The sequence below is a fragment of the Mustelus asterias genome, chromosome 1 (genome assembly GCF_964213995.1).
Source record: "Mustelus asterias chromosome 1, sMusAst1.hap1.1, whole genome shotgun sequence".
In the NCBI taxonomy this organism is placed as follows: Eukaryota; Metazoa; Chordata; class Chondrichthyes; order Carcharhiniformes; family Triakidae; genus Mustelus; species Mustelus asterias.
The window spans coordinates 74,028,396-74,054,421 of NC_135801.1; the positions used below are offsets into that span (position 1 = coordinate 74,028,396).

Genomic DNA, 26,026 nt, shown 5'->3' on the forward strand with positions numbered 1-26,026 from the left:
GTCATTCCTGGGGTTGGAATTTTTATAATCTTTTAAAAGTCAATACATTACACACAAAGACAGTGGTGAGGTGACACCTCCTGGTGGGGCAATCCTCTATTTATATTCTTTTTAAAATAAAACCGATCAAGAGTAAATTTAACAAATGAGAGGGGGGCACTATAACTAAAGATAGAACGTTAAAAGGCATTATTCAAATTAAAGTGCGTTTCCCGGCAGTGATGATGCAGCACAGCCCCTGTGGTGTCCGACGATCACGGACGGCCTGAAGCATGCCGGTGGATACCGTGTACTCCCTGTACAAGGCCACCCTTGTTTGTGGGTCTAATATGCGCATTTAGAACGGAATAATCTCATATATAGGATATAGGTAGGATTCGAGAGCCGTGGATAACCAGTGAAATTGTGGGTCTAATCAAAAAGAAAAAAGAGGCATACATGAGGTCCAGGCAGCTAAAAACAGATGGAGCACTGCAGGAATACAGAGAAAGTAGAAAAGAACTCAAACAGGGAGTTAGAAGGGCAAAAAGGGGTCACAAAATGTCCTTGGCGGACAGGATTAAGGAGAATCCTAAGGCATTTTATACATACGTTAGGAACAAGAGGGTTGTTAGAGAAAGAATCGGACCTCTCAGGGACAAAGGAGGGGAATTATGCTTAGAACCAAAGGAAGTAGGTGAGATCCTAAATGAATACTTTGCATCAGTATTCACAAAGGAGAGGGACATGTTGACTGGTAGTGTCTCAGAGAGATGTGTTGACCCGTTAGAAAAAATCTCAATTACAAGGGAGGAAGTGTTAGGTTTTTTAGGAAACATTAAGACAGACAAATCCCCAAGGCCGGATAGCATCTATCCTAGACTCCTCAGGGAGGCAAGAGATGAAATTGCGGGGCCTCTAACAGAAATCTTTATCTCTTCACTGGACACAGGTGAGGTCCCAGAGGATTGGAGGATAGCAAATGTGGTCCCGTTATTTAAGAAGGGTAGCAAGGATAACCCGGGTAATTATAGGCCGGTGAGCTTGACGTCCGCGGTAGGGAAATTGTTGGAGATGATTCTTAGAGATAGGATATATGCACATTTAGAACTGAATAATCTCATTAGCGATAGACAGCATGGTTTTGTACGAGGGAGGTCATGCCTCACAAGTTTTTTGAGGAGGTGACAAAACGATTGACGAGAGAAGGGCCGTGGATGTCGTCTATATGGATTTTAGTAAAGCGTTTGACAAGGTCCCTCATGGCAGGCTGGTGCAAAAGGTTAAATCTCACGGGATAAAAGGTGAGCTAGCTAGATGGGTGGAGAACTGGCTTAGCCATAGAAGATAGAGGGTAGCAGTGGAGGGGTCTTTTTCCGGTTGGAGGTCTGTGACTAGTGGAGTTCTGCAGGGCTCTGTACTGGGACCTCTGCTGTTTGTGATATATATAAATGATTTGGAGGAAGATGTAGCTGGTGTGCTCAGTAAGTTTGCAGACGACACGAAGATTGCTGGAGTTGCGGATAGTGATGAACATTGTCAGAGAATACAGCAGGATATAGATAGGCTGGAACATTGGGCGGAGAAATGGCAGATGGAATTTAATCCAGATAAATGTGAAGTGATGCATTTCGGTAGATCTAATGTAAGGGGGGGCTATACAATAAATGGCAGAACCATCAGGAGTATAGACACACAGAGGGACCTGGGTGTACGTCCACAGATCCTTAAAGTTGGCAGCACAGGTGGAGAGGGTGGTCAAGAAGGCATATGGCATGCTTGCCTTTATTGGATGGGGCATAGAATATAAAAGTTGGCATATGATGTTGCGGCTGTATAGAACGTTGGTTAGGCCACATTTGGAATACTGCGTCCAGTTCTGGTCGCCACACTACCAGAAGGACGTGGAGGCTTTGGAGAGAGTACAGAAAAGGTTTACCAGGATGTTGCCTGGTATGGGGAGGTCTTAGCTATGAGGAGAAATTGGGTAAACTGGGGATGTTCTACCATAAAACCCCTACAGTATAGAAAGAGGCCATTCGGCCCATCGAGTCTGCACCGACAACAATCCCACCCAGGCCCTATCCCCATATCCCAACATATTTACCTGCTAATCCCTCTAACCCTCATATTTACCCGCTAATCCCTCTAATCTACGCATCCCGGGACACTAAGGGGCAATTTAGCTTGGCCAATCAACCTAACCCGCACATCTTTGGACTGTGGGAGGAAACCGGAGCACCCGGAGGAAACCCACGCAGACACGGGGAGAATGTGCAAACTCCGCACAGACAGTGACCCGAGCCGGGAATCGAACCCAGGTCCCTGGAGCTGTGAAGCAGCAGTGCTAACCACTGTGCTACCGTGCCGCCCTGGAAAGACGGAGGATGAGGGGCGACCTAATAGAGGTGTATAAAATTATGAAGGGCATTGATAGGGAAGCTTTTTCCCAGGTCGGAGGTGACGAGCACAAGGGGTCACAGGTTCAAGGTGAGGGGGGGGCAAGGTTCAACACAGATGTCAGGGGGACGTATTTTACACAGAGCGTGGTGGGGGCCTGGAATGACCTCCCAAGCAAGGTGGGATCGTTTAAGACTCATCTAGATAGCCACATGAACAGACTGGGAATAGAGGGATACAAACAAATGGTCTAGTTGGGCACATGAGCGGCGCAGGCTTGGAGGGCCAAAGGGCCTGTTCCTGTACTGTATTGTTCTTTGTTCTTTGAACATAACCACATTAGAGGGGCAGACAGTCGGGTCAGACAACCCTCTCGACCACCCGCTGTCTGGACCTGTTGATGGCCAACTTGGCCAGGTCTGGGGCTTTTTATATGAACTCTAACCAATTAAAAGAAGATCAGGTGCCACAAACCATTACAACATCTCCTCTCTTGGAATAGTTCAAGTGTATCAGGTAAAGAACTCCAGTCTAAAAACAACTGGATAGCAAGTCAAAATTGCCCATAATTATTTACATAAAACAAACCCTGATGGTTCCAGTGCAGTTCTTAATGTTAGCTATTTTACATTGTAATGCTCAAGAGCAAACCCAGAGCAAGCTCAGTGGTGGATAGTTTTTCTTGCAATAACACCATCACAACCCCCAGTGCAATGGCTTTGTGATATATCTCTGATTATGGAGTGGGAATGGCGGAAGGGGCCTGTCACCCATATCTAGGTTACTAACTACTTGGCCTGAAGCTTGGTTTCTTCAGTTACTGTTAAATATATTTGTATGGATTTGTTTTCAAAATCTAATGGCTGTGAAATGTACTGTTTTTCTTCCGTAAAATGGTACTTTGCAAGTGCTGAGGTTTGAAGTAGTCAGAGTACACTTAGCACCCTCTAGTGGCTTGCTGCAATAATACTTTAGGATCAAAGCAATCCCTCTACATTGTGTGCTTCATTGTGTTTGGATCATCCTTCCCCACACTGGAGAAGAGCTAAGCTTCAACTAAGGGAAGGACATAGCAGAAATCAAATAGATCAAATACCCACAATAGAAGCAAGGCCAAATATTTGATGATTGACGTTACTTTGCATTCTAATTGGAGAAAAGGCAATAGCTATGACCAGACTGATAACAAAAATGCAAGCACGCTTTCAGTTTGCCTTGGCTTTGACCCTAAATACACAAAGGTGTTATCATTTTTTAAACTGAGTTTAGTAATGTCTAAACATTTTGATGAGCTTACACAGACCACGCATCCTGCAATACAAAGATTATTCTGAGATACAGACATTATATTTTGAGTCGCAGACAGAATATTCGAGTCGCAGACAGAATATTCCGAGTTGCAGACAGAATATTCCGAGTCGCAGACAGAATATCCCGAGTCGCAGACAGAATATCCCGAGTGGCAGACAGAATATCCCGAGTCGCAGACAGAATATTCCACCTCGCAGACAGAATATTCCGAGTCACAGACAGACTATTCCGAGTCACAGACAGAATATCCCAAGTTGCAGACAGAATATTCCACCTTGCAGACAGAATATCCCGAGTCGCAGACAGAATATCCCGAGTCGCAGACAGAATATCCCGAGTCGCAGACAGAATATCCCGAGTCGCAGGCAGAATATCCCGAGTCGCAGACAGAATATCCCAATTTGCAGACAGAATATCCCAATTCGCAGGCAGAATATCCCGAGTCGCAGGCAGAATATCCCGAGTCGCAGACAGAATATCCCGCGTCGCAGACAGAATATCCCGAGTCGCAGACAGAATATCCCGAGTCGCAGACAGAATATTCCACATCGCAGACAGAATATTCGAGTCGCAGACAGAATATCCCGAGTCACAGATAGGATATCCCAAGTCGCAGATAGAATATTCCACCTCGCAGACAGGATATCCCGAGTCGCAGACAGAATATCCCGAGTCGCAGACAGAATATCCCGAGTCGCAGACAGAATATCCCGCGTCGCAGACAGAATATTCCACCTCGCAGATAGAATATTCCACCTCGCAGATAGAATATTCCACCTCGCAGACAGGATATCCTGAGTCGCAGACAGAATATCCCGAGTCGCAGACAGAATATCCCGAGTCGCAGACAGAATATCCCACGTCGCAGACAGAATATTCGAGTCGCAGACAGAATATTTTGAGATCAATCAAAATTGCTGCTTGCCTCGGCATAGCAGGAAAGTGAGCAGAGAAGCTTGTTTTTCTTTATAGCTTACAGGTGTTTATTGAATTGAAGTTAATGATTTTTTGGGGCTGTATCTTGATATCCAATTGTTTTGATTTGGATAGTTTGCCGTTACAAACCCCTTGCTGTACATTAAGCATTAACTCCTTATTTATACTAAGGTTAAGTGCTGTTGGTGTTGGAAATCCAAAACCAAACGGGAACATGCTGGAAATACCCAGGTGCCATCTTCAAAGAAACAAACAAAGCTAATGGGCTGGACATGAACCAGGAGGTGTAGAGTGAGCAGGAGAGGACGGGGCTGTTTTGAGGTCGGGACAACAGGTTTCCCACAGGTTCTGCTGAGCAGTTTTATCTCAGTTTTCTGGCCACAGCCAACCAGATTGAGAGGAGGCCCGGCTGGCTATCAGACCATGAGGCCAAAGCTGTGGAATGGAAAGGGGGAAGAGATGGGTCAGAGAGGCTGGGGCAGGGGGGGGGCGAGGGGGGTAATCAGAGGCCAGAAGAAAATCTGGAGATCGGGAGTCAGAGGGAGATTGGAGCCTTACGTAGGAGATCTAAAGGGTCGGGGGAAATTGGAAGTTGGGGGTGGGGTTGGGAGATTGGAAAGATCAGGGGGCATTTCCAGTCGTGGGGACGGAATTTGTCTGATGAAGCAGGTAAACTGTATGCAGCAGGTAGGAGGAAAGCCTCACCTTTTTAACCATTGGATTTCTCAAGGCCCAGAAAACTTAGTTAAATTTAAAATGGCGGGTGCATATGAGACATGCAACCTCATTGTAACTTTTAAATTGCCAAACCATCTTGGTGGCTCGGGGTTAGGATTCAGATCTTATCAGTTTAACATCACCCAAAATACCGCCAATATTTGAAGTCACCGGAAACTTTAACTAATTCTCTTTCCACAGATGCTGCCCGACTTGCTGAGTGTTGCTAGCATTTTCCGTGTTATAGTCTATAATCTATGCTCTTTGCGATGGCCTGGTAGATAAATGCACAATTTGCAATGGCAATGAACTGTACACAATAGGAAGGTCCTGGGTTTGAACCCTGGCCCCCACCTGCCCCAAACTGATCACAGCCACAATAACAATGGAGATGCTAGAATTAACTTTAGCACCACTGGATTTATAGCTGTAGAAAATAAGCTGGGTTCCTGCTTTTGGTCACTGGCTGTTAATAACAGCGGAAATGCTGTCTGTGGCTCATGACTTTAAAGAGAGATTTATTTTTTAGTGATCGTTTGGGCTAGTTTCACCCGTTGAGCTGTTTTAATCCACACTAATGTCATTTTTTTTTAATGCTGTTGTATGATATGTCCCAAGAACCTGGAGGCCCCCCATCAGTTGGCAAAAAGGTGAGACTGAGCCCAGTCTCCCCAGCAGCCGAGCCCCCCCCCCTCTTCCCCAGTCTCCATCCCCCCCCCCTCAAGAGCGGTCATTCCCCAGGTTCCATCTCTGCCCCGCCACAGCCAATTGCTCCCACCCCCACTCTGCCCCAAACCCCCACCCCCACCCTGCCCCAAACCCCCACCCTGCCCCAAACCCCCACCCCCACCCTGCCCCAAACCCCCACCCTGCCCCAAACCCCCACCTGCCCCAAACCCCCACCCCCACCCTGCCCCAAACCCCCACCCCCACCCTGCCCCAAACCCCCACCCTGCCCCAAACCCCCACCCTGCCCCAAACCCCCACCTGCCCCCAAATCCCCACCCCCATCCTGCCCCAAACCCTCACCCCCACCCTGCCCCAAACCCCCACCCCCACCCTGCCCCAAACCCCCACCCTGCCCCAAACCCCCACCTGCCCCCAAACCCCCATCCCCACCCTGCCCCAAACCCCCACCCTGCCCCAAACCCCCACCTGCCCCAAACCCCCACCCCCACCCTGACCCAAACCCCCACCCCCACCCTGCCCCAAACCCCCACCCTGCCCCAAACCCCCACCTGCCCCAAACCCCCACCCACACCCCACCCTGCCCCAAACCCCCACCCTCACCCCCACCCTGCCCCAAACCCCCACCCCCACCCTGCCCCAAACCCCCACCCTGCCCCAAACCCCCACCTGCCCCCAAATCCCCACCCCCATCCTGCCCCAAACCCCCACACCCACCCTGCCCCAAACCCCCACCCCCACCCTGCCCCAAACCCCCACCCTGCCCCAAACCCCCACCTGCCCCAAACCCCCACCCCCACCCCCATCCTGCCCCAAACCCCCACCCTCACCCCCACCCTGCCCCAAACCCCCACTCTCACCCCCACCCTGCCCCAAACCCCCACCCCCACCCTGCCCCAAACCCCCACCCTGCCCCAAACCCCCACCTGCCCCCAAATCCCCACCCCCATCCTGCCCCAAACCCCCACCCCCACCCTGCCCCAAACCCCCACCCCCACCCTGCCCCAAACCCCCACCCTGCCCCAAACCCCCACCTGCCCCAAACCCCCACCGTGCCCCAAACCCTCACCCCCACCCTGCCCCAAACTCCCACTCCCACCCTGCCCCAAACCCCCACCCTGCCCCAAACCCCCACCTGCCCCCAAATCCCCACCCCCATCCTGCCCCAAACCCCCACCCCCACCCTGCCCCAAATCCCCACCCCCACCCTGCCCCAAACCCCCACCCCCACCCTGCCCCAAACCCCCACCTGCCCCAAACCCCCACCGTGCCCCAAACCCTCACCCCCACCCTGCCCCAAACTCCGACCCCCACCCTGCCCCAAACCCCCACCCTGCCCCAAACCCCCACCTGCCCCCAAATCCCCACCCCCACCCTGCCCCAAACCCCCACCCCCACCCTGCCCCAAACCCCCACCCCCACCCTGCCCCAAACCCCCACCCCCACCCCCACCCTGCCCCAAACCCCCACCTGCCCCAAACCCCCACCATGCCCCAAACCCTCACCCCCACCCTGCCCCAAACTCCCACCCCCACCCTGCCCCAAACCCCCACCCCCACCCTGCCCCAAACCCCCACCTGCCCCCAAATCCCCATCCCCATCCTGCCCCAAACCCTCACCCCCACCCTGCCCAAACTTCCATTCTTCAGTTTGAATATCTCTCCTTTTGCTTCCTGATTTCAAGACCTCTCCATCACTTACCTCATCTACATCCCACTATCACCCACGCCCCCACAGCCCCCCCCCCCCCCCCTCCCCCTCCAAGAACTACCATCACTTTATATGGCTGGTGAGTTCACTGGAAAAGGCAGGAAATAATCTTGTTTAAGGTTAGTGCACCTGACCCTCATTGGCTGTAGGTTAAGCAATGTCTTGTTTGTTAAATTCTCATCCTTGAATTCAAATCCCTCCATGGCCTTCCCCTCCCTATCTCTGTCCTATAATCTCCTTCTCCTACGCAACCCTCTGAACTACTTGTGCTCCCCTAATTCTGGCCTCTTTCCGATCATAACAGCTCCAGTATTAGTGGCCCTGCCTTCAGCTGCTTAGGCCCTAAACTGTGGAATTCCCTCCCCAAACTGCGTCTTTACCTTGCTTTTCTCCTTTAGCACTGTATGGTTCGATTGTTCTTTGTTTGAATATGTGAGTCTGTTTACTACTGGTGCTCACTGTCCTTGATTGCTGAAGCCAGGGTGTGGACTCAGATAAAAGTAAACACAGAGGTAGAAAGAGCTGGAAGCCAGAGCTTAAAACATGAAGTTGACATTTTAAGTTATAAAACTCTTGTAGAGAAAGTTCCTGCATGCACACAGCAGGTGTGTCATCTGATCCAAGATATAAAATATACAAGTAAGACATTTCTTAAAACCTAAGCTTTCGGTCGTCTGCCCCAATGTCTGCTTTGGGGCTTGGAACCACATTTTGTTTTATAATGGCTTCTGTGTAGCACCTTGGGAAATTTATTACATTAAAGACATTTCCAAGTTCAAGTTGTTGCTCTGGCGTCCAGTGCCTAAACATTAGTCATAATTTGCAATACATAATGTAAGTGCCCATCATTCATGGGGGTGCAATGAGGCAGGAAATTTAAATTGGCTGCTCTCTGGAGAAGAACTTCTGATTCCAGGAAACTCCTAGTCATGTATTATGGGATATTTGGGAACCCCGTTGCTGCTGCTTTTACAGGATCCTTCCCATCTCCCCCGACCACTGAGTCAAAATTACCCCCTGCAAACAACCACTGAGGCAAATGTTGGTCCTAGAATTGTTAATCTTCCAGGATTAAAGGCTAATTTCCTCCAAGACTGCTGCAAGTAAACCTGGAGAAAAGTCTTTAAGAGATTATTTTCATTTTTGTTCACTTTTGTTTATTAGTAATAAAAATATTGGAGATGTGAAACAAAAGGCTGTTTGACTGAATGGGACAGTGGAAGACTGGAGATCATTAGTAAATCCTTGAACCTCAACCTGCCCTCTTCCACTTGTCCTTAACCTTTCCTATCTCCTCCCTGTCCCTCTGCTCCAATGATACCCATCCTCTAACTATCTTTCGTCTGGATGCTACCATGATACTCTGCCATTCAGGGTTAATATGAGGTACATGTGAAGTAACAGACAAACTATGATCGAACTCACCACATTGCATAATAAATAGCAAATGCAACCAAGCAAAGTTCATGGATTTCTCAACACCTATCCAGACATCATTAATACTGTGAGTCACCCAATCTCACTGAAATTGCATCTCTGTCACTAAAGATTCCAGTCTTCACCTTCGAAGATCTAACCTTAGAATTCTCTCAAGTCATTCCAACTCGGATGACATCAACAGCGATCCACCTTCCCGCCTCATTTCCCGAGATTCCATTCCCCTGGATTCCTGAATATTCACTCGGGCACCAACTCACAAGCACGACTTTAGCTCCTCGGCTGCGCTTAGCAAAACGCTACTGCTCCAAAGCGATATGATCATTCCAACAGTCTGCAGCATGTTAGGGTAGGCAGTGGCACAGTGCTTTTGTCACTGGACTAGTAATCCGGAGACCCGGAGCAAGATCTGGGGGCCCGGGTTCAAATCCCACCACGGCAAATGGTCAAATTTTAATTCAATAAAATGCCTGGAATTAAAAGTCAATGATGACCATGAAACCATTGCCGATTGTCATAAAAACTCATCCGGTTCACTAATGTTCTTTAAGAAAGGCAATCTGCCACCCTGGGTACATGTGACTCCAGACCTGCAGTAATGTGGTTGACTCTCAAATGCCCTCTGAAATGGGCGGGTAATAGACGCTGACCCAGGCAGTGATGGTCACGTTGTACAAGCTACTTTAAAAAGACCAAGGAGTCATCAATCTTCTTGGATCTTCAGGGCTTCTCCTGAGCTCCTTACAACTTTTTAACTTAGGGAGGGACCTTTTCTCTCTCCCTGTCTCAACTCTCCTTTTGGGACCTCTCCCTGTCCCCTGTCTGGGACTCTTCTGTTGAATGGTGCTCCGCTTCAGGTCACCTGACCCAGGTTTTCATGCCATTCTCTTTGCGCATAGGTGCGTTGGGTTCAAGGAACTTAATTAATGCATGTGCAGCCTTACCCGGTCTGTTCAAGTGTAGAAACTTCAAAGTTTGTCAAGACTTGTGTCAGAATTTTACCGCCTCGCCCACGCGAGGCTCGTAAGATCCTGCCTGAGGCCAACGGAGGATGCCATTCTGTGAGCCTTGCCCGCCCCAGAATCGGCGGTAAAATTCTGGCCTTGAAGTTCCCACCTGCTGCTATCCAACAAGATAAGTGTAGATTTCATAACATGGAAACATGGATTTGTTATCCCGAAACATTCATCCAAAATGAATCAGTGGCCAGGATTTTCTGGCCCCAAAATTCCCGTCTTGTTCCATTGGAGTTTTTGCCGGTCTGCCAAATTTTGTGTCCCGCCCGGCCAGTGTGTTTACGCAATGAGGTGAGAAATTTTAGATCTAAGATCACATGATCCACAGGAGGGTGGAAAGACATAGTTAGCTTGACAACAACTCTATTATAAATGAAGTCTCCTTACTTAAGAAATTATTTAACTAAATCTCTTTAATTGAGGAGCTCCCTGAGTGTGACTTGTTTCTCTTTTTCTTTCAGATCAGCATCTTCATGACACATTTATCCAACTATGGGAATGATCGACTGGGCCTCTATACGTTTGTGAACCTGGCTAATTTTGTCCACTGCTGGACCAACCTGAAGCTGCAAACGATGCCCCCTGTGCAGCTGGCACACAAATACTTTGAGCTTTTTCCAGAACAAAAGGACCCGCTCTGGCAGGTGTGCATCTAATCCTTTTTAAGACAAGCGCAGCAAACTCTGCAGATAACAGACCCACAACCATTCCCCGCCACCCACCCCTGCTTTGTGTACTAATCTCCTTTGAAGTGACTGCACTTCCAGGGTTCCCATTATCTTGTTGATAACTCTACCTGGTTTTGGTAGTTAGGCTGATCTTAACAACCAAGAACATGGCTGCCATCAAACTGACCACCAAAACCTACCCGCCACCCCTCTTATTATATATTTTTTCTGAATCTTTGCCTTTAATTCACAGCATCTATGATTATTGAAGACCGCTTGCATTGTTAAACAGATTGTCACGATGCCAGCGTAACAGGAATGAATGCTAAAGCTGAATTCTTACTCCAAGTCAGCCTGAATCAGGGGAAAATTCAGATGTTATTTAGCATTTGCAATTGGGCCATTTTAAAACTGGAAGCAAAACTGGTCAAGTGTTTTTGCCATATCCCTTCTACATGGATGCAATCGTACTGTGAAAACTTTACCTGGTTTGTTGTTGATGTGATTACTGTCAGAAAATGAGTATTCAATTTACAGTGCATTCAACATTCTGTTCAAGAACTATGGTGGTATTAATGAAGCTTGTGATTCAGAGGAAGGGTGGGACAGGGATATGAGTCTCGATATCCATGGCAAATTTAAACATCTATTTATATAGAGCTTGAACAGATCAAACTACCTCAAGGGGAAGCAGCGGTGGAGTGGTATCGTCACTGGACTAGTAATCCAGAGACCCAAGTCAAGATCTGAGGAGCCGGGTATGAATTCTACCATGGCAGATGGTGAAGTTCGAATTGAATAAAAATTTGGGATTAAAATGTCTAATACTGACCATAAACCCATTGTCAATTGTCCCTTCAGGGAAGGAAATCTGCTGTCCTTACCTGATCTGGCATACATGTGACTCCAGGTCCACAGCAATGTGGTTGACTCTCAAATTACCTCTGAAATGGAGGGCAGTTAGGGATGGGCAATAAATGCTGGCCGAGCCAGCGACACTCATATCCAATAAATTAATTTTTAAAAAAGCATTTCGCTCTCGTGGTCATATCTTTCTCTTCCTGGGGAAAGTGATTAGTAGGTAGTTATATTGGAAGCAATCCATGGTGGTGTGTAGGATATCTCCTTTCTGCCACGCCATTGTTTGGATTTTAGATTCAGACCAACCCCACTACTATTGGACAAAGCTTGGAATATTTTATCTAGCTATTGGACATGGTTGCGATTTCAGCAAGAAATGTCATTCCAAATGAAGGCACAAGTTAATTTCCATGTAATTATTAAATCACAGACAGACCATTTCCCCCATTATACTGGCTAACCCTAATTATAGGGTTCAGTGTCTATTCCTTTCAGAACAATGAGCATTCACGCTGCATTAAACTCCGAGGAACTCTGCCATTTTAATACAGTGTCCAATTTCCTCCTTTTCTGGCAGAATCCATGTGATGATAAACGACATAAGGACATCTGGTCTAAAGAGAAAACCTGTGATCGTTTACCAAAATTTCTGGTTATTGGACCTCAAAAAACAGGTGAGTTTTAATCACGAGGTATAAGTGATTTGGTTCACCCATACTGTCTAAATGGGTTACATGGAGAACAGTTATTTATACAAACTGTTCTATCAAGCACATTCTAATAGTACATTTTCAGGTGATATCAACTCTCAGGTAGCTCTGCATTAATTTACTTTATGACGTGGTAACCTTTGACACGGAATTTGTACAGTAAGAAAAATTTGTAATTTGTTTAAAGGTTTGTGGAATCTTCAATTGTTTTTGAAAATGGTTGAAATGGCTTTTAATGAGTTGCATCAATTGTAAAGGGTGCTTTTGCTGCGTAATAAGAAATACTTGCCCATGTGACCTGTTGACCATTGACCTGGAAGCAGTGCCAACAGGAAAGAAGAAATGGGACTGGCAAGCACAAAGGAGAGCTTCAAGCAGAGAAGTTGGAGGGTGAAGGGATCAGCGCACAGATCCAGGCACAAAGGTGTGGGATAGAGGGAAAGTTGGCCGATTGGATAGGTAACTGGCTGTCTGACCGAAGACAGAGGGTGGTGGTCGATGGAAAATTTTCGGATTGGAGGCAGGTTGCTAGCGGTGTGCCGCAGGGATCAGTGCTTGGTCCTCTGCTCTTTGTGATTTTTATTAATGACTTAGAGGAGGGGGCTGAAGGGTGGATCAGTAAATTTGCTGATGACACCAAGATTGGTGGAGTAGTGGATGAGGTGGAGGGCTGTTGTAGGCTGCAAAGAGACATAGATAGGATGCAAAGCTGGGCTGAAAAATGGCAAATGGAGTTTAACCCTGATAAATGTGAGGTGATTCATTTTGGTAGGACTAATTTAAATGTGGATTACAGGGTCAAAGGTAGGGTTCTGAAGACTGTGGAGGAACAGAGAGATCTTGGGGTCCATATCCACAGATCTCTAAAGGTTGCCAGTCAAGTGGATAGAGCTGTGAAGAAGGCCTATAGTGTGTTAGCTTTTATTAACAGGGGGTTGGAGTTTAAGAGCCGTGGGGTTATGCTGCAACTGTACAGGACCTTGGTGAGACCACATTTGGAATATTGTGTGCAGTTCTGGTCACCTCACTATAAGAAGGATGTGGAAGCGCTGGAAAGAGTGCAGAGGAGATTTACCAGGATGCTGCCTGGTTTGGAGGGTAGGTCATATGAGGAAAGGTTGAGGGAGCTAGGGCTGTTCTCTCTGGAGCGGAGGAGGCTGAGGGGAGACTTAATAGAGGTGTATAAAATGATGAAGGGGATAGATAGAGTGAACGTTCAAAGACTATTTCCTCGGGTGGATGGAGCTATTACAAGGGGGCATAACTATAGGGTTCGTGGTGGGAGATATAGGAAGGATATCAGAGGTAAGTTCTTTACGCAGAGAGTGGTTGGGGTATGGAATGGACTGCCTGCAGTGATAGTGGAGTCAGACACTTTAGAAACATTTAAGCGGTTATTGGATAGGCACATGGAGCACACCAGGATGATAGGGAGTGGGATAGCTTGATCTTGGTTTCAGATAAAGCTCGGCACAACATCGTGGGCCGAAGGGCCTGTTCTGTGCTGTACTGTTCTATGTTCTATGAAAGCAGACAGAGCTGGAAATAGAAACACAAATAATTCTTGTGAGAAGAAGAAATAAATCACTGATCAGATTTTCTGTTTGGCAGAAAAGGAGACAGCAGCTGTCTCACACAGTGCTGTGTGAGCTGTCTAAAAAGGTCTAAAACCATGAGAAATCTGTGTGAATGTCTTGGGGATTCTAAAGAGCTGGCGGCTATTTTCCCAGAAATGGCGAAACCATGACTGGGGTGTTATTGATTGATCAGTTGAAAAGGAATTCTGGAATGCTACGTCATCAGAACTATCAGACCCAAGCGAGAGAGGGTTCATAGAGGTTTGTCTTGCTGAGGATAATCATACCTATCAAACTCAAAGGTGAAAACTGTTGTAGGAGGTCTCCTGACCAACCTTGCATGAATGAAGGACAAAAGAACAGTAAAGCACAGGAACAAGTCCTTGGGCCCACCAAGAATAAAGAAGAGCAAATTGTGGAACTGTGTGTCAACGCAATGCCACACTGGTGCGGGGAGTGATACGAATGCTTGCAGTTGTATAAGATGTATCTTTATTGTATTGACTATTTAAAGTGAAATTTACCTTTTATTTTTGATGTATTATTCATAGAATAGAATCATAGAATACCTACAGTGTAGAAGGAGGCCATTCGGCCCATCAAGTCTGCACCAACCACAACCCCACCCAGCCCCTATCCCCATAGCCCCACATATTTACTCTGCTAGCTCCCCTGACAATAAGGTGCAATTTACCATGGCCAATTCATCTAACCCACACATCTTTGGACTCTGGGAGGAAACCAGAGCAACCGGAGGAAATGCATGCAGACACAGGGAGAACGTGCAAACTCCACACAGACAGTGACCCGAGGCCAGAATCGAACCCAGGTCCCTGGCGCTGTGAAGCAGCAGTGCTAACCACTGAGCTACCGTGCCATATATGGATGAATGGTTTGCTCGGTTGTCTGTCATAACTGGCAAAGAAATTTGGAAACTCTGGAGAAAAAGGCAAAAACCCTGTTTGCACCATTTTTGGAGGGAATTTCTGCAGTTGTCATGTCAAAGTTAAGAAGGATGAGTGTGAAAAAACTCCATAGAAATTTGTCCCATGAATTTTATCTGAAGATAGCATGAGTTGGAGCAATTTAGTCGAGTTTACAAATCTGTGCCCCTGGCTTTGCGCTTATTGAGAATTCAGAGACAGAGATCAGTCAACCCCGAAGGACAAGTGGGAATTCCTTCTGAACCTGTGGATGTCCACACCAAAATCCCAGATATTCAGTCTCGGCATGGGGTATGTAGCTTCAGAAATCTCACTCTTCATTTGAAGTACTTTGCTTTGTGAAATGATAAAGTCCAATATTTCCTTGGGACCTACAGCTGTTAAAGCACAGAGGTAAGTTAAGGCAAGAACTCAGACAGGATTTGGAAATGCTGGGAGTAATTTTAACATGAGGGAGGAAATAGATTGGGTGTGAGTGATGGGTAGAGTGGATAAACAGGTGGTGCAGGTGAGGAAGGTAGATCCAACTTGCTGAATTCCATATTTTATTGAGGTAGGACCAGGGAGGGTAGCTAATCTGCTCCCAGGATGCAGTTTTGCATTTTCAATATGTTGGTAAGGTTGGAAGTCTTGAATCTCCCTGTCATATGGGTTTAACAGTGACCTTACGGGTTTGCCAGCCCTTTTGAAATTCCAGCCACCGTAGTGAAGTGAGCACAGCTTCAGGGAGAAGATAAATGCCTTCACTGTACAGCGTGTGAGCAAGAGGAGACAGGGGTACCTGCCCCTTATGCCTACCCACCCCCAAGCTCCTTCTTCATCACCATAACTCTCGGGCACAGCAATCCTCCTAACACTGTTCCATGATCAAGGATGCTCCATCTTGTGGGCTGGATCCCACCTCCTTTTACCCCCTCCCATCCATCACGGTACCCCTCCCAGGATCAGACCCAGCCCCATCCCCACCCTAAGCCAGAGATCAAAACCCTCCCCACCAAGGAATCCGGCATCTACCCACCCTCTGTGGTCCGAGTTTGGGCTCCTATTATGATCAGAGCCCACACTCATGAGTCAGGGTTTGACGTTATCCTGTGACCTCCTCTGGAGTGTGTGCCACATCCTGGAAGCCAAACCTGTTGACCAGGCTGACCTCTGGGTAGGAAACCTGTCAACTGACAAAGGACACGTGCATTAAAACCAAGACTTCCAGGTTACCCCCAATCGCCACGCCCTCCTAATCCCAGCACATCACAATATTAGAATTCCTCTGCCATGTCCCAGTGCTGGAGGCCATAGTATGGAACTCTGACTGGTAGGAGTTAAAGTTTATAAAGTTTAAAGTTTTTAGCGTTTGAAGTTTATTTATTAGTGTCACAAGTAGGCTTACATTAACACTGCAATGAAGTTACTGTGAAAATCCCCTAGTCGCTGCACTCTGACACCTGTTCGGGTACACTGAAGGAGAATTTAGCATGGCCAATGCACCTAACCAGCACGTCCTTTGGACTGTGGGAGGAAACCAGAGCACCCGGAGGAAACCCACACAGGCGCGGGGAGAACATGCAAACTCTACACAGACAGTGACCCAAGCTGAGAATCGAACCCAGGTCCCTGGCGCTGTTAGGCAGTAGTGCTAACCACTGTGCCACCTTGCTGGCCCATTGTGTGGGGCAGAGGATCTGTCTGACCTATTGAAGACTGAGCATCATGAAGCAATTTGGAGCAGTGAGGCAGCAGTGAATTCTGCTCCTATCCCGAGTGACTTCAAATCTGGCAAAGTTATGATGTTTCGGCTGATGGAGGGAGTGTATTGGCAGCCATGGCTCTGATCAGGAACATCCCAGAGCAGACTGCCAATCAAGCAGTGGAACAAGAAACCTCAATAAATTTCAAGAAGGAATTGAATCAGTTCTTGACAACAAATTGGATTCAGTGTTATTAGAAATACACTAAGGGAATATTGGATGAGCTAGATTAACTGGAAGGCTTCTCCTGCATTTCACTGTCACACTGTTAGCATTATGGGCTCTCATAATGAAATCATTCCTCTTTTTAAGAGGATTGATTCCCACAAAAAACACAATATTCAGCAGCTTCCATCAGCATTTTCCACACGCAGCTGCCAAGTCTTGCCTTTTCCAATCACTACCAACGTCTCTACTTTCTCAGACGATTAAGGAAATTTGGCGTGTCAGCTACAACTCTCACCAATTTTTACAGATGCACCATAGAAAGCATTCCTTCTGGTTGTATCACGGCTTGGTATAGCTCCTGCTCTGCCCAAGACCGCAAGAAACTACAAAAGGTCGTGAATGTAGCCCAATCCATCACGCAAACCAGCCTCCCATCCATTGACTCTGTCTATACTTCCCGCCACCTCGGAATAGCAGCCAGCATAATTAAGGACCCCACGCACCCCGGGCATTCTCTCTTCCACCTTCTTCCGTCGGGAAAAAGACACAAAGGTCTGAGGTCACGTACCAACCGACACAAGAACAGCTTCTTCCCTGCTGCCATCAGAATTTTAAATGGGCTTACCTTGCATTAAATTGATCTTTCTCTACACCCTAGCTACAACTGTAATATTACATACAGCACTGTCTCGTTTCTCTATGAACGGTATGCTTTGTCTGTATAGTACGCATGGAACAATACTTTTCACTGTATCCCAATACATGTGATAGTAATAAATCAAATCACCCAGGACCTGTTTGTAGGTGCCCATGGAGCACACCCAGGCTGATACAGATGATTGATTATTTACTGAAATGGAAAGGAAAATCGTTTGTCTGCTGTTGCTCCGATCTTGTCAATTTCCCACTAAGTAGGCTAAGTTAATATCGCTCCTCACATTTGATAAGACAGTTTGGCCTTTTGAGATGGGACCTGTTGACAATGAGTAACCCATCTTCCATGAAGGTTTTGTGATTATTTCTCATTAATCATATAAAGCATTTCACTGAAATTTTTTCTGTAGTTTGGATGATGTTGGACAATTCCTAACAAATGCATGTCAGTTTCTATTTGGAGAATAAATTCTTTTCAAACAATATTTTTATTCATTTCTCAGAAGCACACTGCAAATCATTCGCAATTGTTTTGCATGGCGCGATATATGGGAAGCTTTTAATTACAATAGAAGGCTGTCAAAAATGTAGAAGTATTAGACTTGGTAGAAAGACTGACTGAACACAATTTTTAAAGGACCAAAGAAGAGTAGACAGCAGTAGGACATAGCTAAGATTATTTAGTTAGTAGCGTCAAATATAATGGCTCTAGATTCTTGTTTTAAATTTTCAATTTCTATTCAAGTGCAAATATCCATTAATAGCCATTGACTTAAATGTGTCGATTACATTAGTAGTGTCATATCTGCCCGAAATGGTAAATAATTTTGTATTTTAATTTGTCTCTGCAAATTGTTTTGTGCCATTCTACCATGTATACGGTAATAATGGTGAAAATTGAATTTATGCTAATATTCCGTAATTACTGTGTCCTAATTAAGTAATCTATTATTTCACAGAACAGTGTTTTTGCAGTTCTTTCAAAAAAAATTGCTTGCAGGAAGAAGCTCCACTGATAAAATGCCATGGATAGAAGGGCAGCAGTTTCTACACAAGCACATCAATAAGTTCTCTAATATTTTCTGTTCTCAGGCACCACGGCTTTGTACTTGTTCCTAATTATGCATCCAGCTATCACCAGTAATTTCCCCAACCCAAAGACCTTTGAAGAAGTGCAGTTCTTCAATGGGAATGCCTATCACAAGGGAATTGATTGGTAAGATAAGAGATCAAACAAAATGCATATTTTGTATACAAGAAGATCTTTATTAATATTAGGAGCCCTGTGTTCATAATATGCAGAGAAGTTAATTGTTTGTTTTGAAAAGTCTGAATTCTACGTTGGGTCTCAGCGATGATGGAAATTTTCTGTGCATCACTGAGATTTTCAAATTAATTTGCAAAGGCATATTAACATGCAACCATAAGATTATGCAGTTCTGTAATGTAACTAAACAGCTAGGCAGCAAAATAAATGTATTGGTGTGTTAACGTGCAATAAGTCAACAGTGTCTGCCTGTGATTATGCCAGGTCAGTTTTTGAATGTAACCAGGACGATTCTGTAAACTAGCAAACCAATCAACCTGTGGAGTTTTGTGCAAGTTAGCAGCCAATGTAAAAGTGACATTGTCACACATATGAAGCATTGGGAAATACAGAAATAGAAAGAAAGATAAATCAAGAATGTGCATCTATATAGTGCTGTTCACATTCTTAGGATATCCCAAAGCACCTTGCAATCACTTTTATGTTATTTTTAAAGTGTGGTCATTGCTATAATGTAGGGAACACAATAGCCAAATTGTGCTTTGCAAATTCATCAACAGCAATGTGATAATGACCAAATCACCTGTCTTTTTCACAATTTTGGCTGAAGAGTAAATATTGGCCAGAACGTCAGAGAGAACTCCCCTATTCTTCTTTGAGTAATATCATGGGATCTTTTACAATACATCTATCTGAGAGGACAGATGAGCCTTCTTTTACTGTCTCATCCAAAACAAGGTACCTCTTCCAGTGTCATACTCCATCAGTACCACACTGTAGAATTATAGAATTATAAAATTATACTGTGCAGAAGGAGGCCATTTGGCCCATCGAGGCTGCACCGACCACAATCCCACCCAGGCCCTATCCCTATAGCCCCATGCATTTACCCTAGCTAGTCCCCCTGACACTTAGGGGCAATTTAGCATGGCTAATCTACCTAACCCGCAAATCTTTAGCCTGTGGGAGGAAACCGGAGCACCCGGAGGAAACCCACGCAGACACAGAGAGAATGTGTAAATTCCACACAGACAGTGACCCAAACTGGGAATCGAACCCGGGTCCCTGACGCTGTGAGGCAGCTTTGCTAACTACTGTGCCACCCGGTTATATAGCCAAGATTATATTCTCAAATTCCTGAAATGGAACTTGAACCCATGATCTCCTAACTCGAGACAAGGGTTCTGCCAACTAAGCCAATCCGCAGTCCACCAAGCTGATCTGATAAGTGAATCACTCTCAAATGCCCACTCTTTCAAATATTTATAAGTTCTCTCTAAAATTACCCCAGGCTATGGTTCAATGTTCACTTCTTTTATTCATCAATAACGGAGCAGTATTGTCTCGAAATGAGCTTGGTTGCCTAACCATCTCATCAACACTGATAAAGAAGCCAGACACATTTGGAATGCCTAACATTAGGTGTTCAATGCTTTCTGCCTCACACAATGGGCTCCTTTAAACCTGCAAATTTGAGTCCGCAGACTATAATTGCCTTTTTAGATCTTAACTGATTGGAGTGCACACACGCTCCGACCAGTTTGATGCTGATGAAGTCAAAGAGACTCAGACGAGGGAAGGTCTTCAATTCCTAAAATGATCAGCTGGGCCACTGTTGCCAGGGGGCATCCGCGAGCATAACACCCCACTTCACTCAATTTGCTTCTGGCCATTATTGACCATGACTGGGAGGCCTCAATTTAGCCAGCTCCATCACAGTGCTTGATGTAATAAGGCCAGTGATTCAAAGTTGTGCTTACCGTTTTGTTATGCGTACTAGGCACATTCTTCCGTTCCGTATTCTAAAAGTTAAAATCAGCAGATACATTATGCTGAGTGCAGACAGCTTGCAGCGTTGTTGTCCACAGTTCATTCTTGATGTTTTTCAGCTGTAAAAATGACCTTTCCCCTCAGTAGTTTGTTACCATTAGACTCAAAAGGAACTGCAATATTGCTTCGACATTATGGAAAGCTAACTGAATTTTACCTTGGATGATGACTTGATATGGATCCTGGTGGCATAAAGTCCCTTTACCTGGATAATTTTCCTTGCAATAAGCTTGAAAATGTTTTATTTCTCCAGCGAGGTTATCATCAATGTTGTCAGGATAACTTTTCATCAGAAGCTTTGCATCATCACACAGCTATTTTTCTGAGGCATCTAAATGAACCGAAAATGAAAAATTATTTGAAACATTTTTGCATGTTATTTTCTCTTTTCTTCAAGTTGGTTTCAAGTGCATCCTTCATAGGAATAAAGGAGACCATTCAACCCATCGTGCCTGTACTGACAACAATCCCAAACCGCGCCCTATCCCCGAAATTCCACATTATTTATTCCATTAATCCCCCTAACCTACACATTTTTGGACACTAAGGGGCAATTTAGCATGGCCTATCTACCTAACCTTCACATTTTTGGAGTGTGGGAGGAAACCGGAGTACTCGGAGGAAACCCAAACAGACACACGGGAATGTGCAAACTTCACACAGACAGAGGTCAGAGGCCGGAATTCAACCCAGATCCCTGGAGCTGTGAGGCAGCAGTGCCACCATGCCGCCCTAATTCGCTCCAGTTTAATTTGCGCTTGTCTATTGGCGAAAACATTTCATCATCATTTGGTGCATTACCATCATTGACTTATTTTTTCTCATTCTTCTCCTTTTATTCACACACTTGTGGCCTACATATGCAATAAGAACAAATTTAGGCCATTCGGCCCCTCGAGCCTGCGAGAAGTAGGCCATTCAAAGAACAAAGAACAATACAGCACAGGAACAGGCCCCCCGGCCCCCCAAGCCCGCGCCGCCCCCCGGCCCAGGACCGAACCCCGAATCCAGGACCCCCGCCCAACCCCCCAGCCCATCCACATACCAATATCCCATCCACCGAGCTGTCCCCCACAGCCACGATGCCCCGTTCACCACAACCTATTAACTCACCCCCACCCCCCCATTCCAGACCATGTGATCTCCAGGGAGAGGCGAAAACCCAGAGTGAAAAACCCCAGGGCCAATATGGGGGAAAAAAAATCTGGGAAATTCCTCTCCGACCCCCTGAGGCGATCGAAACGAGTCCAGGAGATCACAATGGCCCTGATCGGAAAATACTTCCCAACCCTAGTCATTTCCACTTCCACGAGAAACAAGGAACAATTAGCCCGCGCCGCTCCCTGGTCCAAACTAGACCACTCTTTTGTATCCCTCCATAAGATCATGGCTGACTTGTTTGTGTTTCACGTTCCACATTCCCCATCTACCCCCAGTAACCTTAGATTCTTGCTAGGCAAGAGAATCAATGTACCTCCACTTTCAATAATTCAGAATATTCAGTGACCCCGCTTCCATCACCTTCTGAAACAGAGTTCCAAAGTTGCACAACCCACAAAGAAAAAAAATTCTCCTCCTCTCTCTTAAAAAGGTGACCCCTAATTTTCAAATAGTGCTCCCTAGTTCTGGATTCACCCACAAGAGGAAGCATCCTTTCCTATACAACTGGTCAAGACCGTTCAGGATCTTATACATTGCAATCAAGTCGCCCATCACTCTTCTAAACTCCAGAGGAGGCAAGCCCAGTATGTCTAAACTTTCCTCATAAGACAACATGTTCATTCCATGCATCAACCTGGTCTATTTCCTCTGAACCACCTCCAACTCATTTACATCCTTCTTTAAATAATGAGACATAAACTGCACACACTATTCAAGTTGTGGTCTCACCGATGCCCTGTATAACTGAAACTTACCATGTTCAATTCTTCTAGTAACAGAGGATAGCATTCAATTACCCTTATTGATTACTTGCTGAACCTGCATAATAACTTTATATAACTCATGCACTAGATCACCTAGATCCTTTTCCACCGCAGAATTATGCAGCTGCTCTCCATTTAAGTTGTACTGTTTTTTTTTATTCTTCCTGCCAAAGTGAACAACTTCACATTTTTCCACATTATACTCCATCCTCCAGATTTTTGCTCAGTCACTCAACCTATCTGTATCAGCCTGTAACCTCATGTCCCCTTCACAACATACTTTCCTACCTATCTTTGTGTCATCTGCAAATTCAAGATGGCTCCGGAGCGTGGCAACGTCTTGCAAGCTGGCTGTGCCCAGCATACTCTCTAATTCTACATTTTACTCTTGTTCTATACTTCTAAAATTCTACTCTAACTCTTTAAGCTCTCTAATTAACTGTTTCACTGTATACTAATACATGCAACAATAATAAGTCAAATCAAAAAAATTAGCTACCATGCCTTTGCTTCCTTAACTAAGTCATTGACATAAATTGTAAAAAGTTAAGGCCCCAGCACACACTTCTGCATGACTCCACTCATCACATCCTGACACCCCACATCAGGCAGGTTTTCTTTTGCTTTGAGTTCAATTTCATCAAAACTTTCTTGTGTTTCTTTCAAGAAGTGAGAAAGTGGCTTGTAAATCTTTGTGCATGTACCAAGGGCTCTCTTTGGATCCTGTAGAGACTGCCTGGTTTTGTGGGACCGATCTAACAAATGATTCCAAAGTTCTAACATGAACACAAACTCTTAATTCCTCCCCTTTCTCCTGTGGAATGGCAGTTTCTCTCCTTGTATCATTATGAAGATGAGTAAGAGAATCAATAATTGAACCAAAACTTTCAGCTATGGCTGAACTAGCCTACTCGGAGATTTTCACAGTAACTTCATTTCAGTGTTAATGTAAGCCTACTTGTGGCACTAATAAATAAACTTTAAACTTCATGTATGTGTTTCCCACCTGGTGTCAGAGAGATGTTTTGGTGCAGTGGACTCAGGACCCAGAATGACTGGAGTGCTGTCCAGTGTTTTGTAGAGGCAGAGAAGAGTGAGTTTATTTGTTTACAACAGCAAAAGGATTTACTGTGGCTAGGCAGCAATAAATTGCAGCATGATCAACCAGATTCAGTGAATGTCCAGCACATGGAATATATGTGTTTATTTCTCTCCAGGATGGCAAGATGGCACTGTCAAAGTGTGGGCCTGAAGGGTGGCCTGAGGGGGGCAGGGTATTTGGTGACCTTATTTCGGTGTGTCTCTCTGATGGGGTTGGGGGCGGGGGGGGGGGGGGTGGTTGAAGGGTCGAGCCTGTTACTGGGGGAGGGCAGTTGGGTCACCCTTATGCCTGCATGGTGTATGGGGGAAGCAGAATTTGTTCATTCAGGGGTAGGAAGGAGATAGCCCCTCGGTCATAGTGGGCTGGGGCTGTTGCCCTTGTCAGCACGGGTGGGAGGGAGGGGGGGTTGACGTTTCCATGGGGACGGGGTAAGGGCATGTTCCATGTCTCTGAGATCGGGGTGCCCTTTTAATGTGGTGCTGTGATCTCTGTGAAGATGGGCTGGCTGGCATGCTTCACTCCGTGCATATTTTTAAAACTAAAGGTGGTTAAATGCCACTTGACAATTGCTGTCAGCACCAAAATTCCAGCTTCCCTGCTTGCAGCAGCACTTCATTCTTTTTGGGGAGAATTCTGCACATTGTTTCAGACAAATATGAAGGCCTTACAGGTCCATTGCTTCTATAATGTTTTATGTGACTGGAAAGAAATAGACCAAGCTTAGCAATGAGTTCTATCAAGCCAAAGACGCTCCCTTACGTAGCAAGCAACATTTTTCATTGCCTCCCCGATAATTAATCCATGTGCTGTGAATGTGTACATAAAATCGTAGAATAGAATCATAGAATCCTACAGTGCAGAAGGAGGCCATTTGGCCCATCAAGTCTGCACTGACCACAATCCCACCCAGGCCCTATCCCCATAATCCCATGCATTTACCCTAACTTGTCCCCCTGACACTAAGGGGCAATTTAGCATGGCCAATCCACCTAACCCGCACATCTTTGAACTCTGGGAGGAAACCGGAGCACCCGGAGGAAACCCACGTGGACCGGGGAGAATGTGCAAACTCCACACAGACAGTGACCTAAGCTGGGAATCGAACCTGGCATTGTGAAACAATAGTGCGAACCACTGTGCAACCATGCCGCCCCGGTACATAATCATGTCCAATGTACATGCCTCCGGTACTCTTGCCCCTTTTTTTTCTGTTCCTTCAGATGTGAATTTAAGGTTAGACCACAATGCCTTGTCAGATATGTAAGCAAAGCTTTTCTCTGAGCCTCAGAATTCTCATGGTTTTGAATTCTAGCAGGGTTTCGCTAGTCATTAAACCCATCACTAGCCAGTGCTGTTGCTGATATTGAGAAGAGTTTGAGGACAAAACAGTAAACGCAACTGGTTGTTGGCGAGTATATGAACCATTCTCAACTGTAGTTGTCAACATTATCTTGCATTGAACGAAACAGACTCTTGGACTTGTTTTGTTTTTTGAATGATTGTTTTGATTTCTCAAATGGGCCATTCCAATGTTGATACGCTGAGGGATCTTTCCACGTCCGACATCCCAGAGATGAAGATCATTGGACTTTGTGATCTGTTACCTTCAGCTGGGATTTCAGGCTCTGTAACATTCTCAGGTGTAGTAGTCACATTCACATCTGCGTCATCTCTCTTAGTAGAAGAGGTGATTACTTGGTGGTTGCCATGGGCCTGAGACAAGCAAAAGAAAGTGTGTGTGTGGGGGAGGGGTGTGGCAGCGGTGATGAAATATGATTCTATTGTATAATTTTAAGGTATTGATGTTTGCCACAGAACTTGCAGAGACAAAATCAACTCAATTTCCTTAAAATGTATTGAACGCAACTCAACATGATCCTTGCGTTGAGAATATTGTGTGCCGTTTTGAAAACTTGAGGTGAATTTTCAATTGATGGTGGGTTTGAGAATGGGTGCAGGCTGGATTTACAGAGCACATTGCCAGAGGGCATCTTTGTATTCTGATGGGGAGCACGATGGCACAGTGTTTAGCACTGTTGCCTCACAGCACAAGAGACCCAAGTTTGATTCCAGCCTTCGATGACTGTGTGTGGAGTTTGCACATTCTCCCCGTGCCTGTGTGTTTCCTCCGGGTGCTTTGGTTTCCTCCCACAGTCCCAAGATATGTAGGTTAGGGGAATTAGCGGGGTCAATATGTGGGGTTACGGGGATGGGTAAGATGCTCTGTCAGAGAGTCGGTGCAGACTTGATGGGCCAAATGGCCTCCTGCATTGTAGGGATTCTATGATTCTATTCTACGATGGACTCTGATTTTTTAAGGGAGGGTTTGAGTGGGCACCTTCTCACCCCCAATTAAAGACCCATTAAGATCGTTGAGGAACT

General features: G+C 45.9%; 1 protein-coding gene across 1 annotated transcript in view; it reads left to right on the forward strand.

The window, feature by feature from the left end:
- The window catches only part of ndst3 (N-deacetylase/N-sulfotransferase (heparan glucosaminyl) 3), a 538,252-nt gene that overhangs the window by 496,205 nt on the left and 16,021 nt on the right, over positions 1–26,026 (forward strand). The window contains exons 8-10 of the mRNA XM_078235192.1: positions 10,655–10,837; positions 12,300–12,396; positions 18,613–18,736. Of these exons, the coding sequence (XP_078091318.1) occupies positions 10,655–10,837; positions 12,300–12,396; positions 18,613–18,736 (404 nt within the window). The remainder of the gene's footprint in view (positions 1–10,654; positions 10,838–12,299; positions 12,397–18,612; positions 18,737–26,026) is intronic.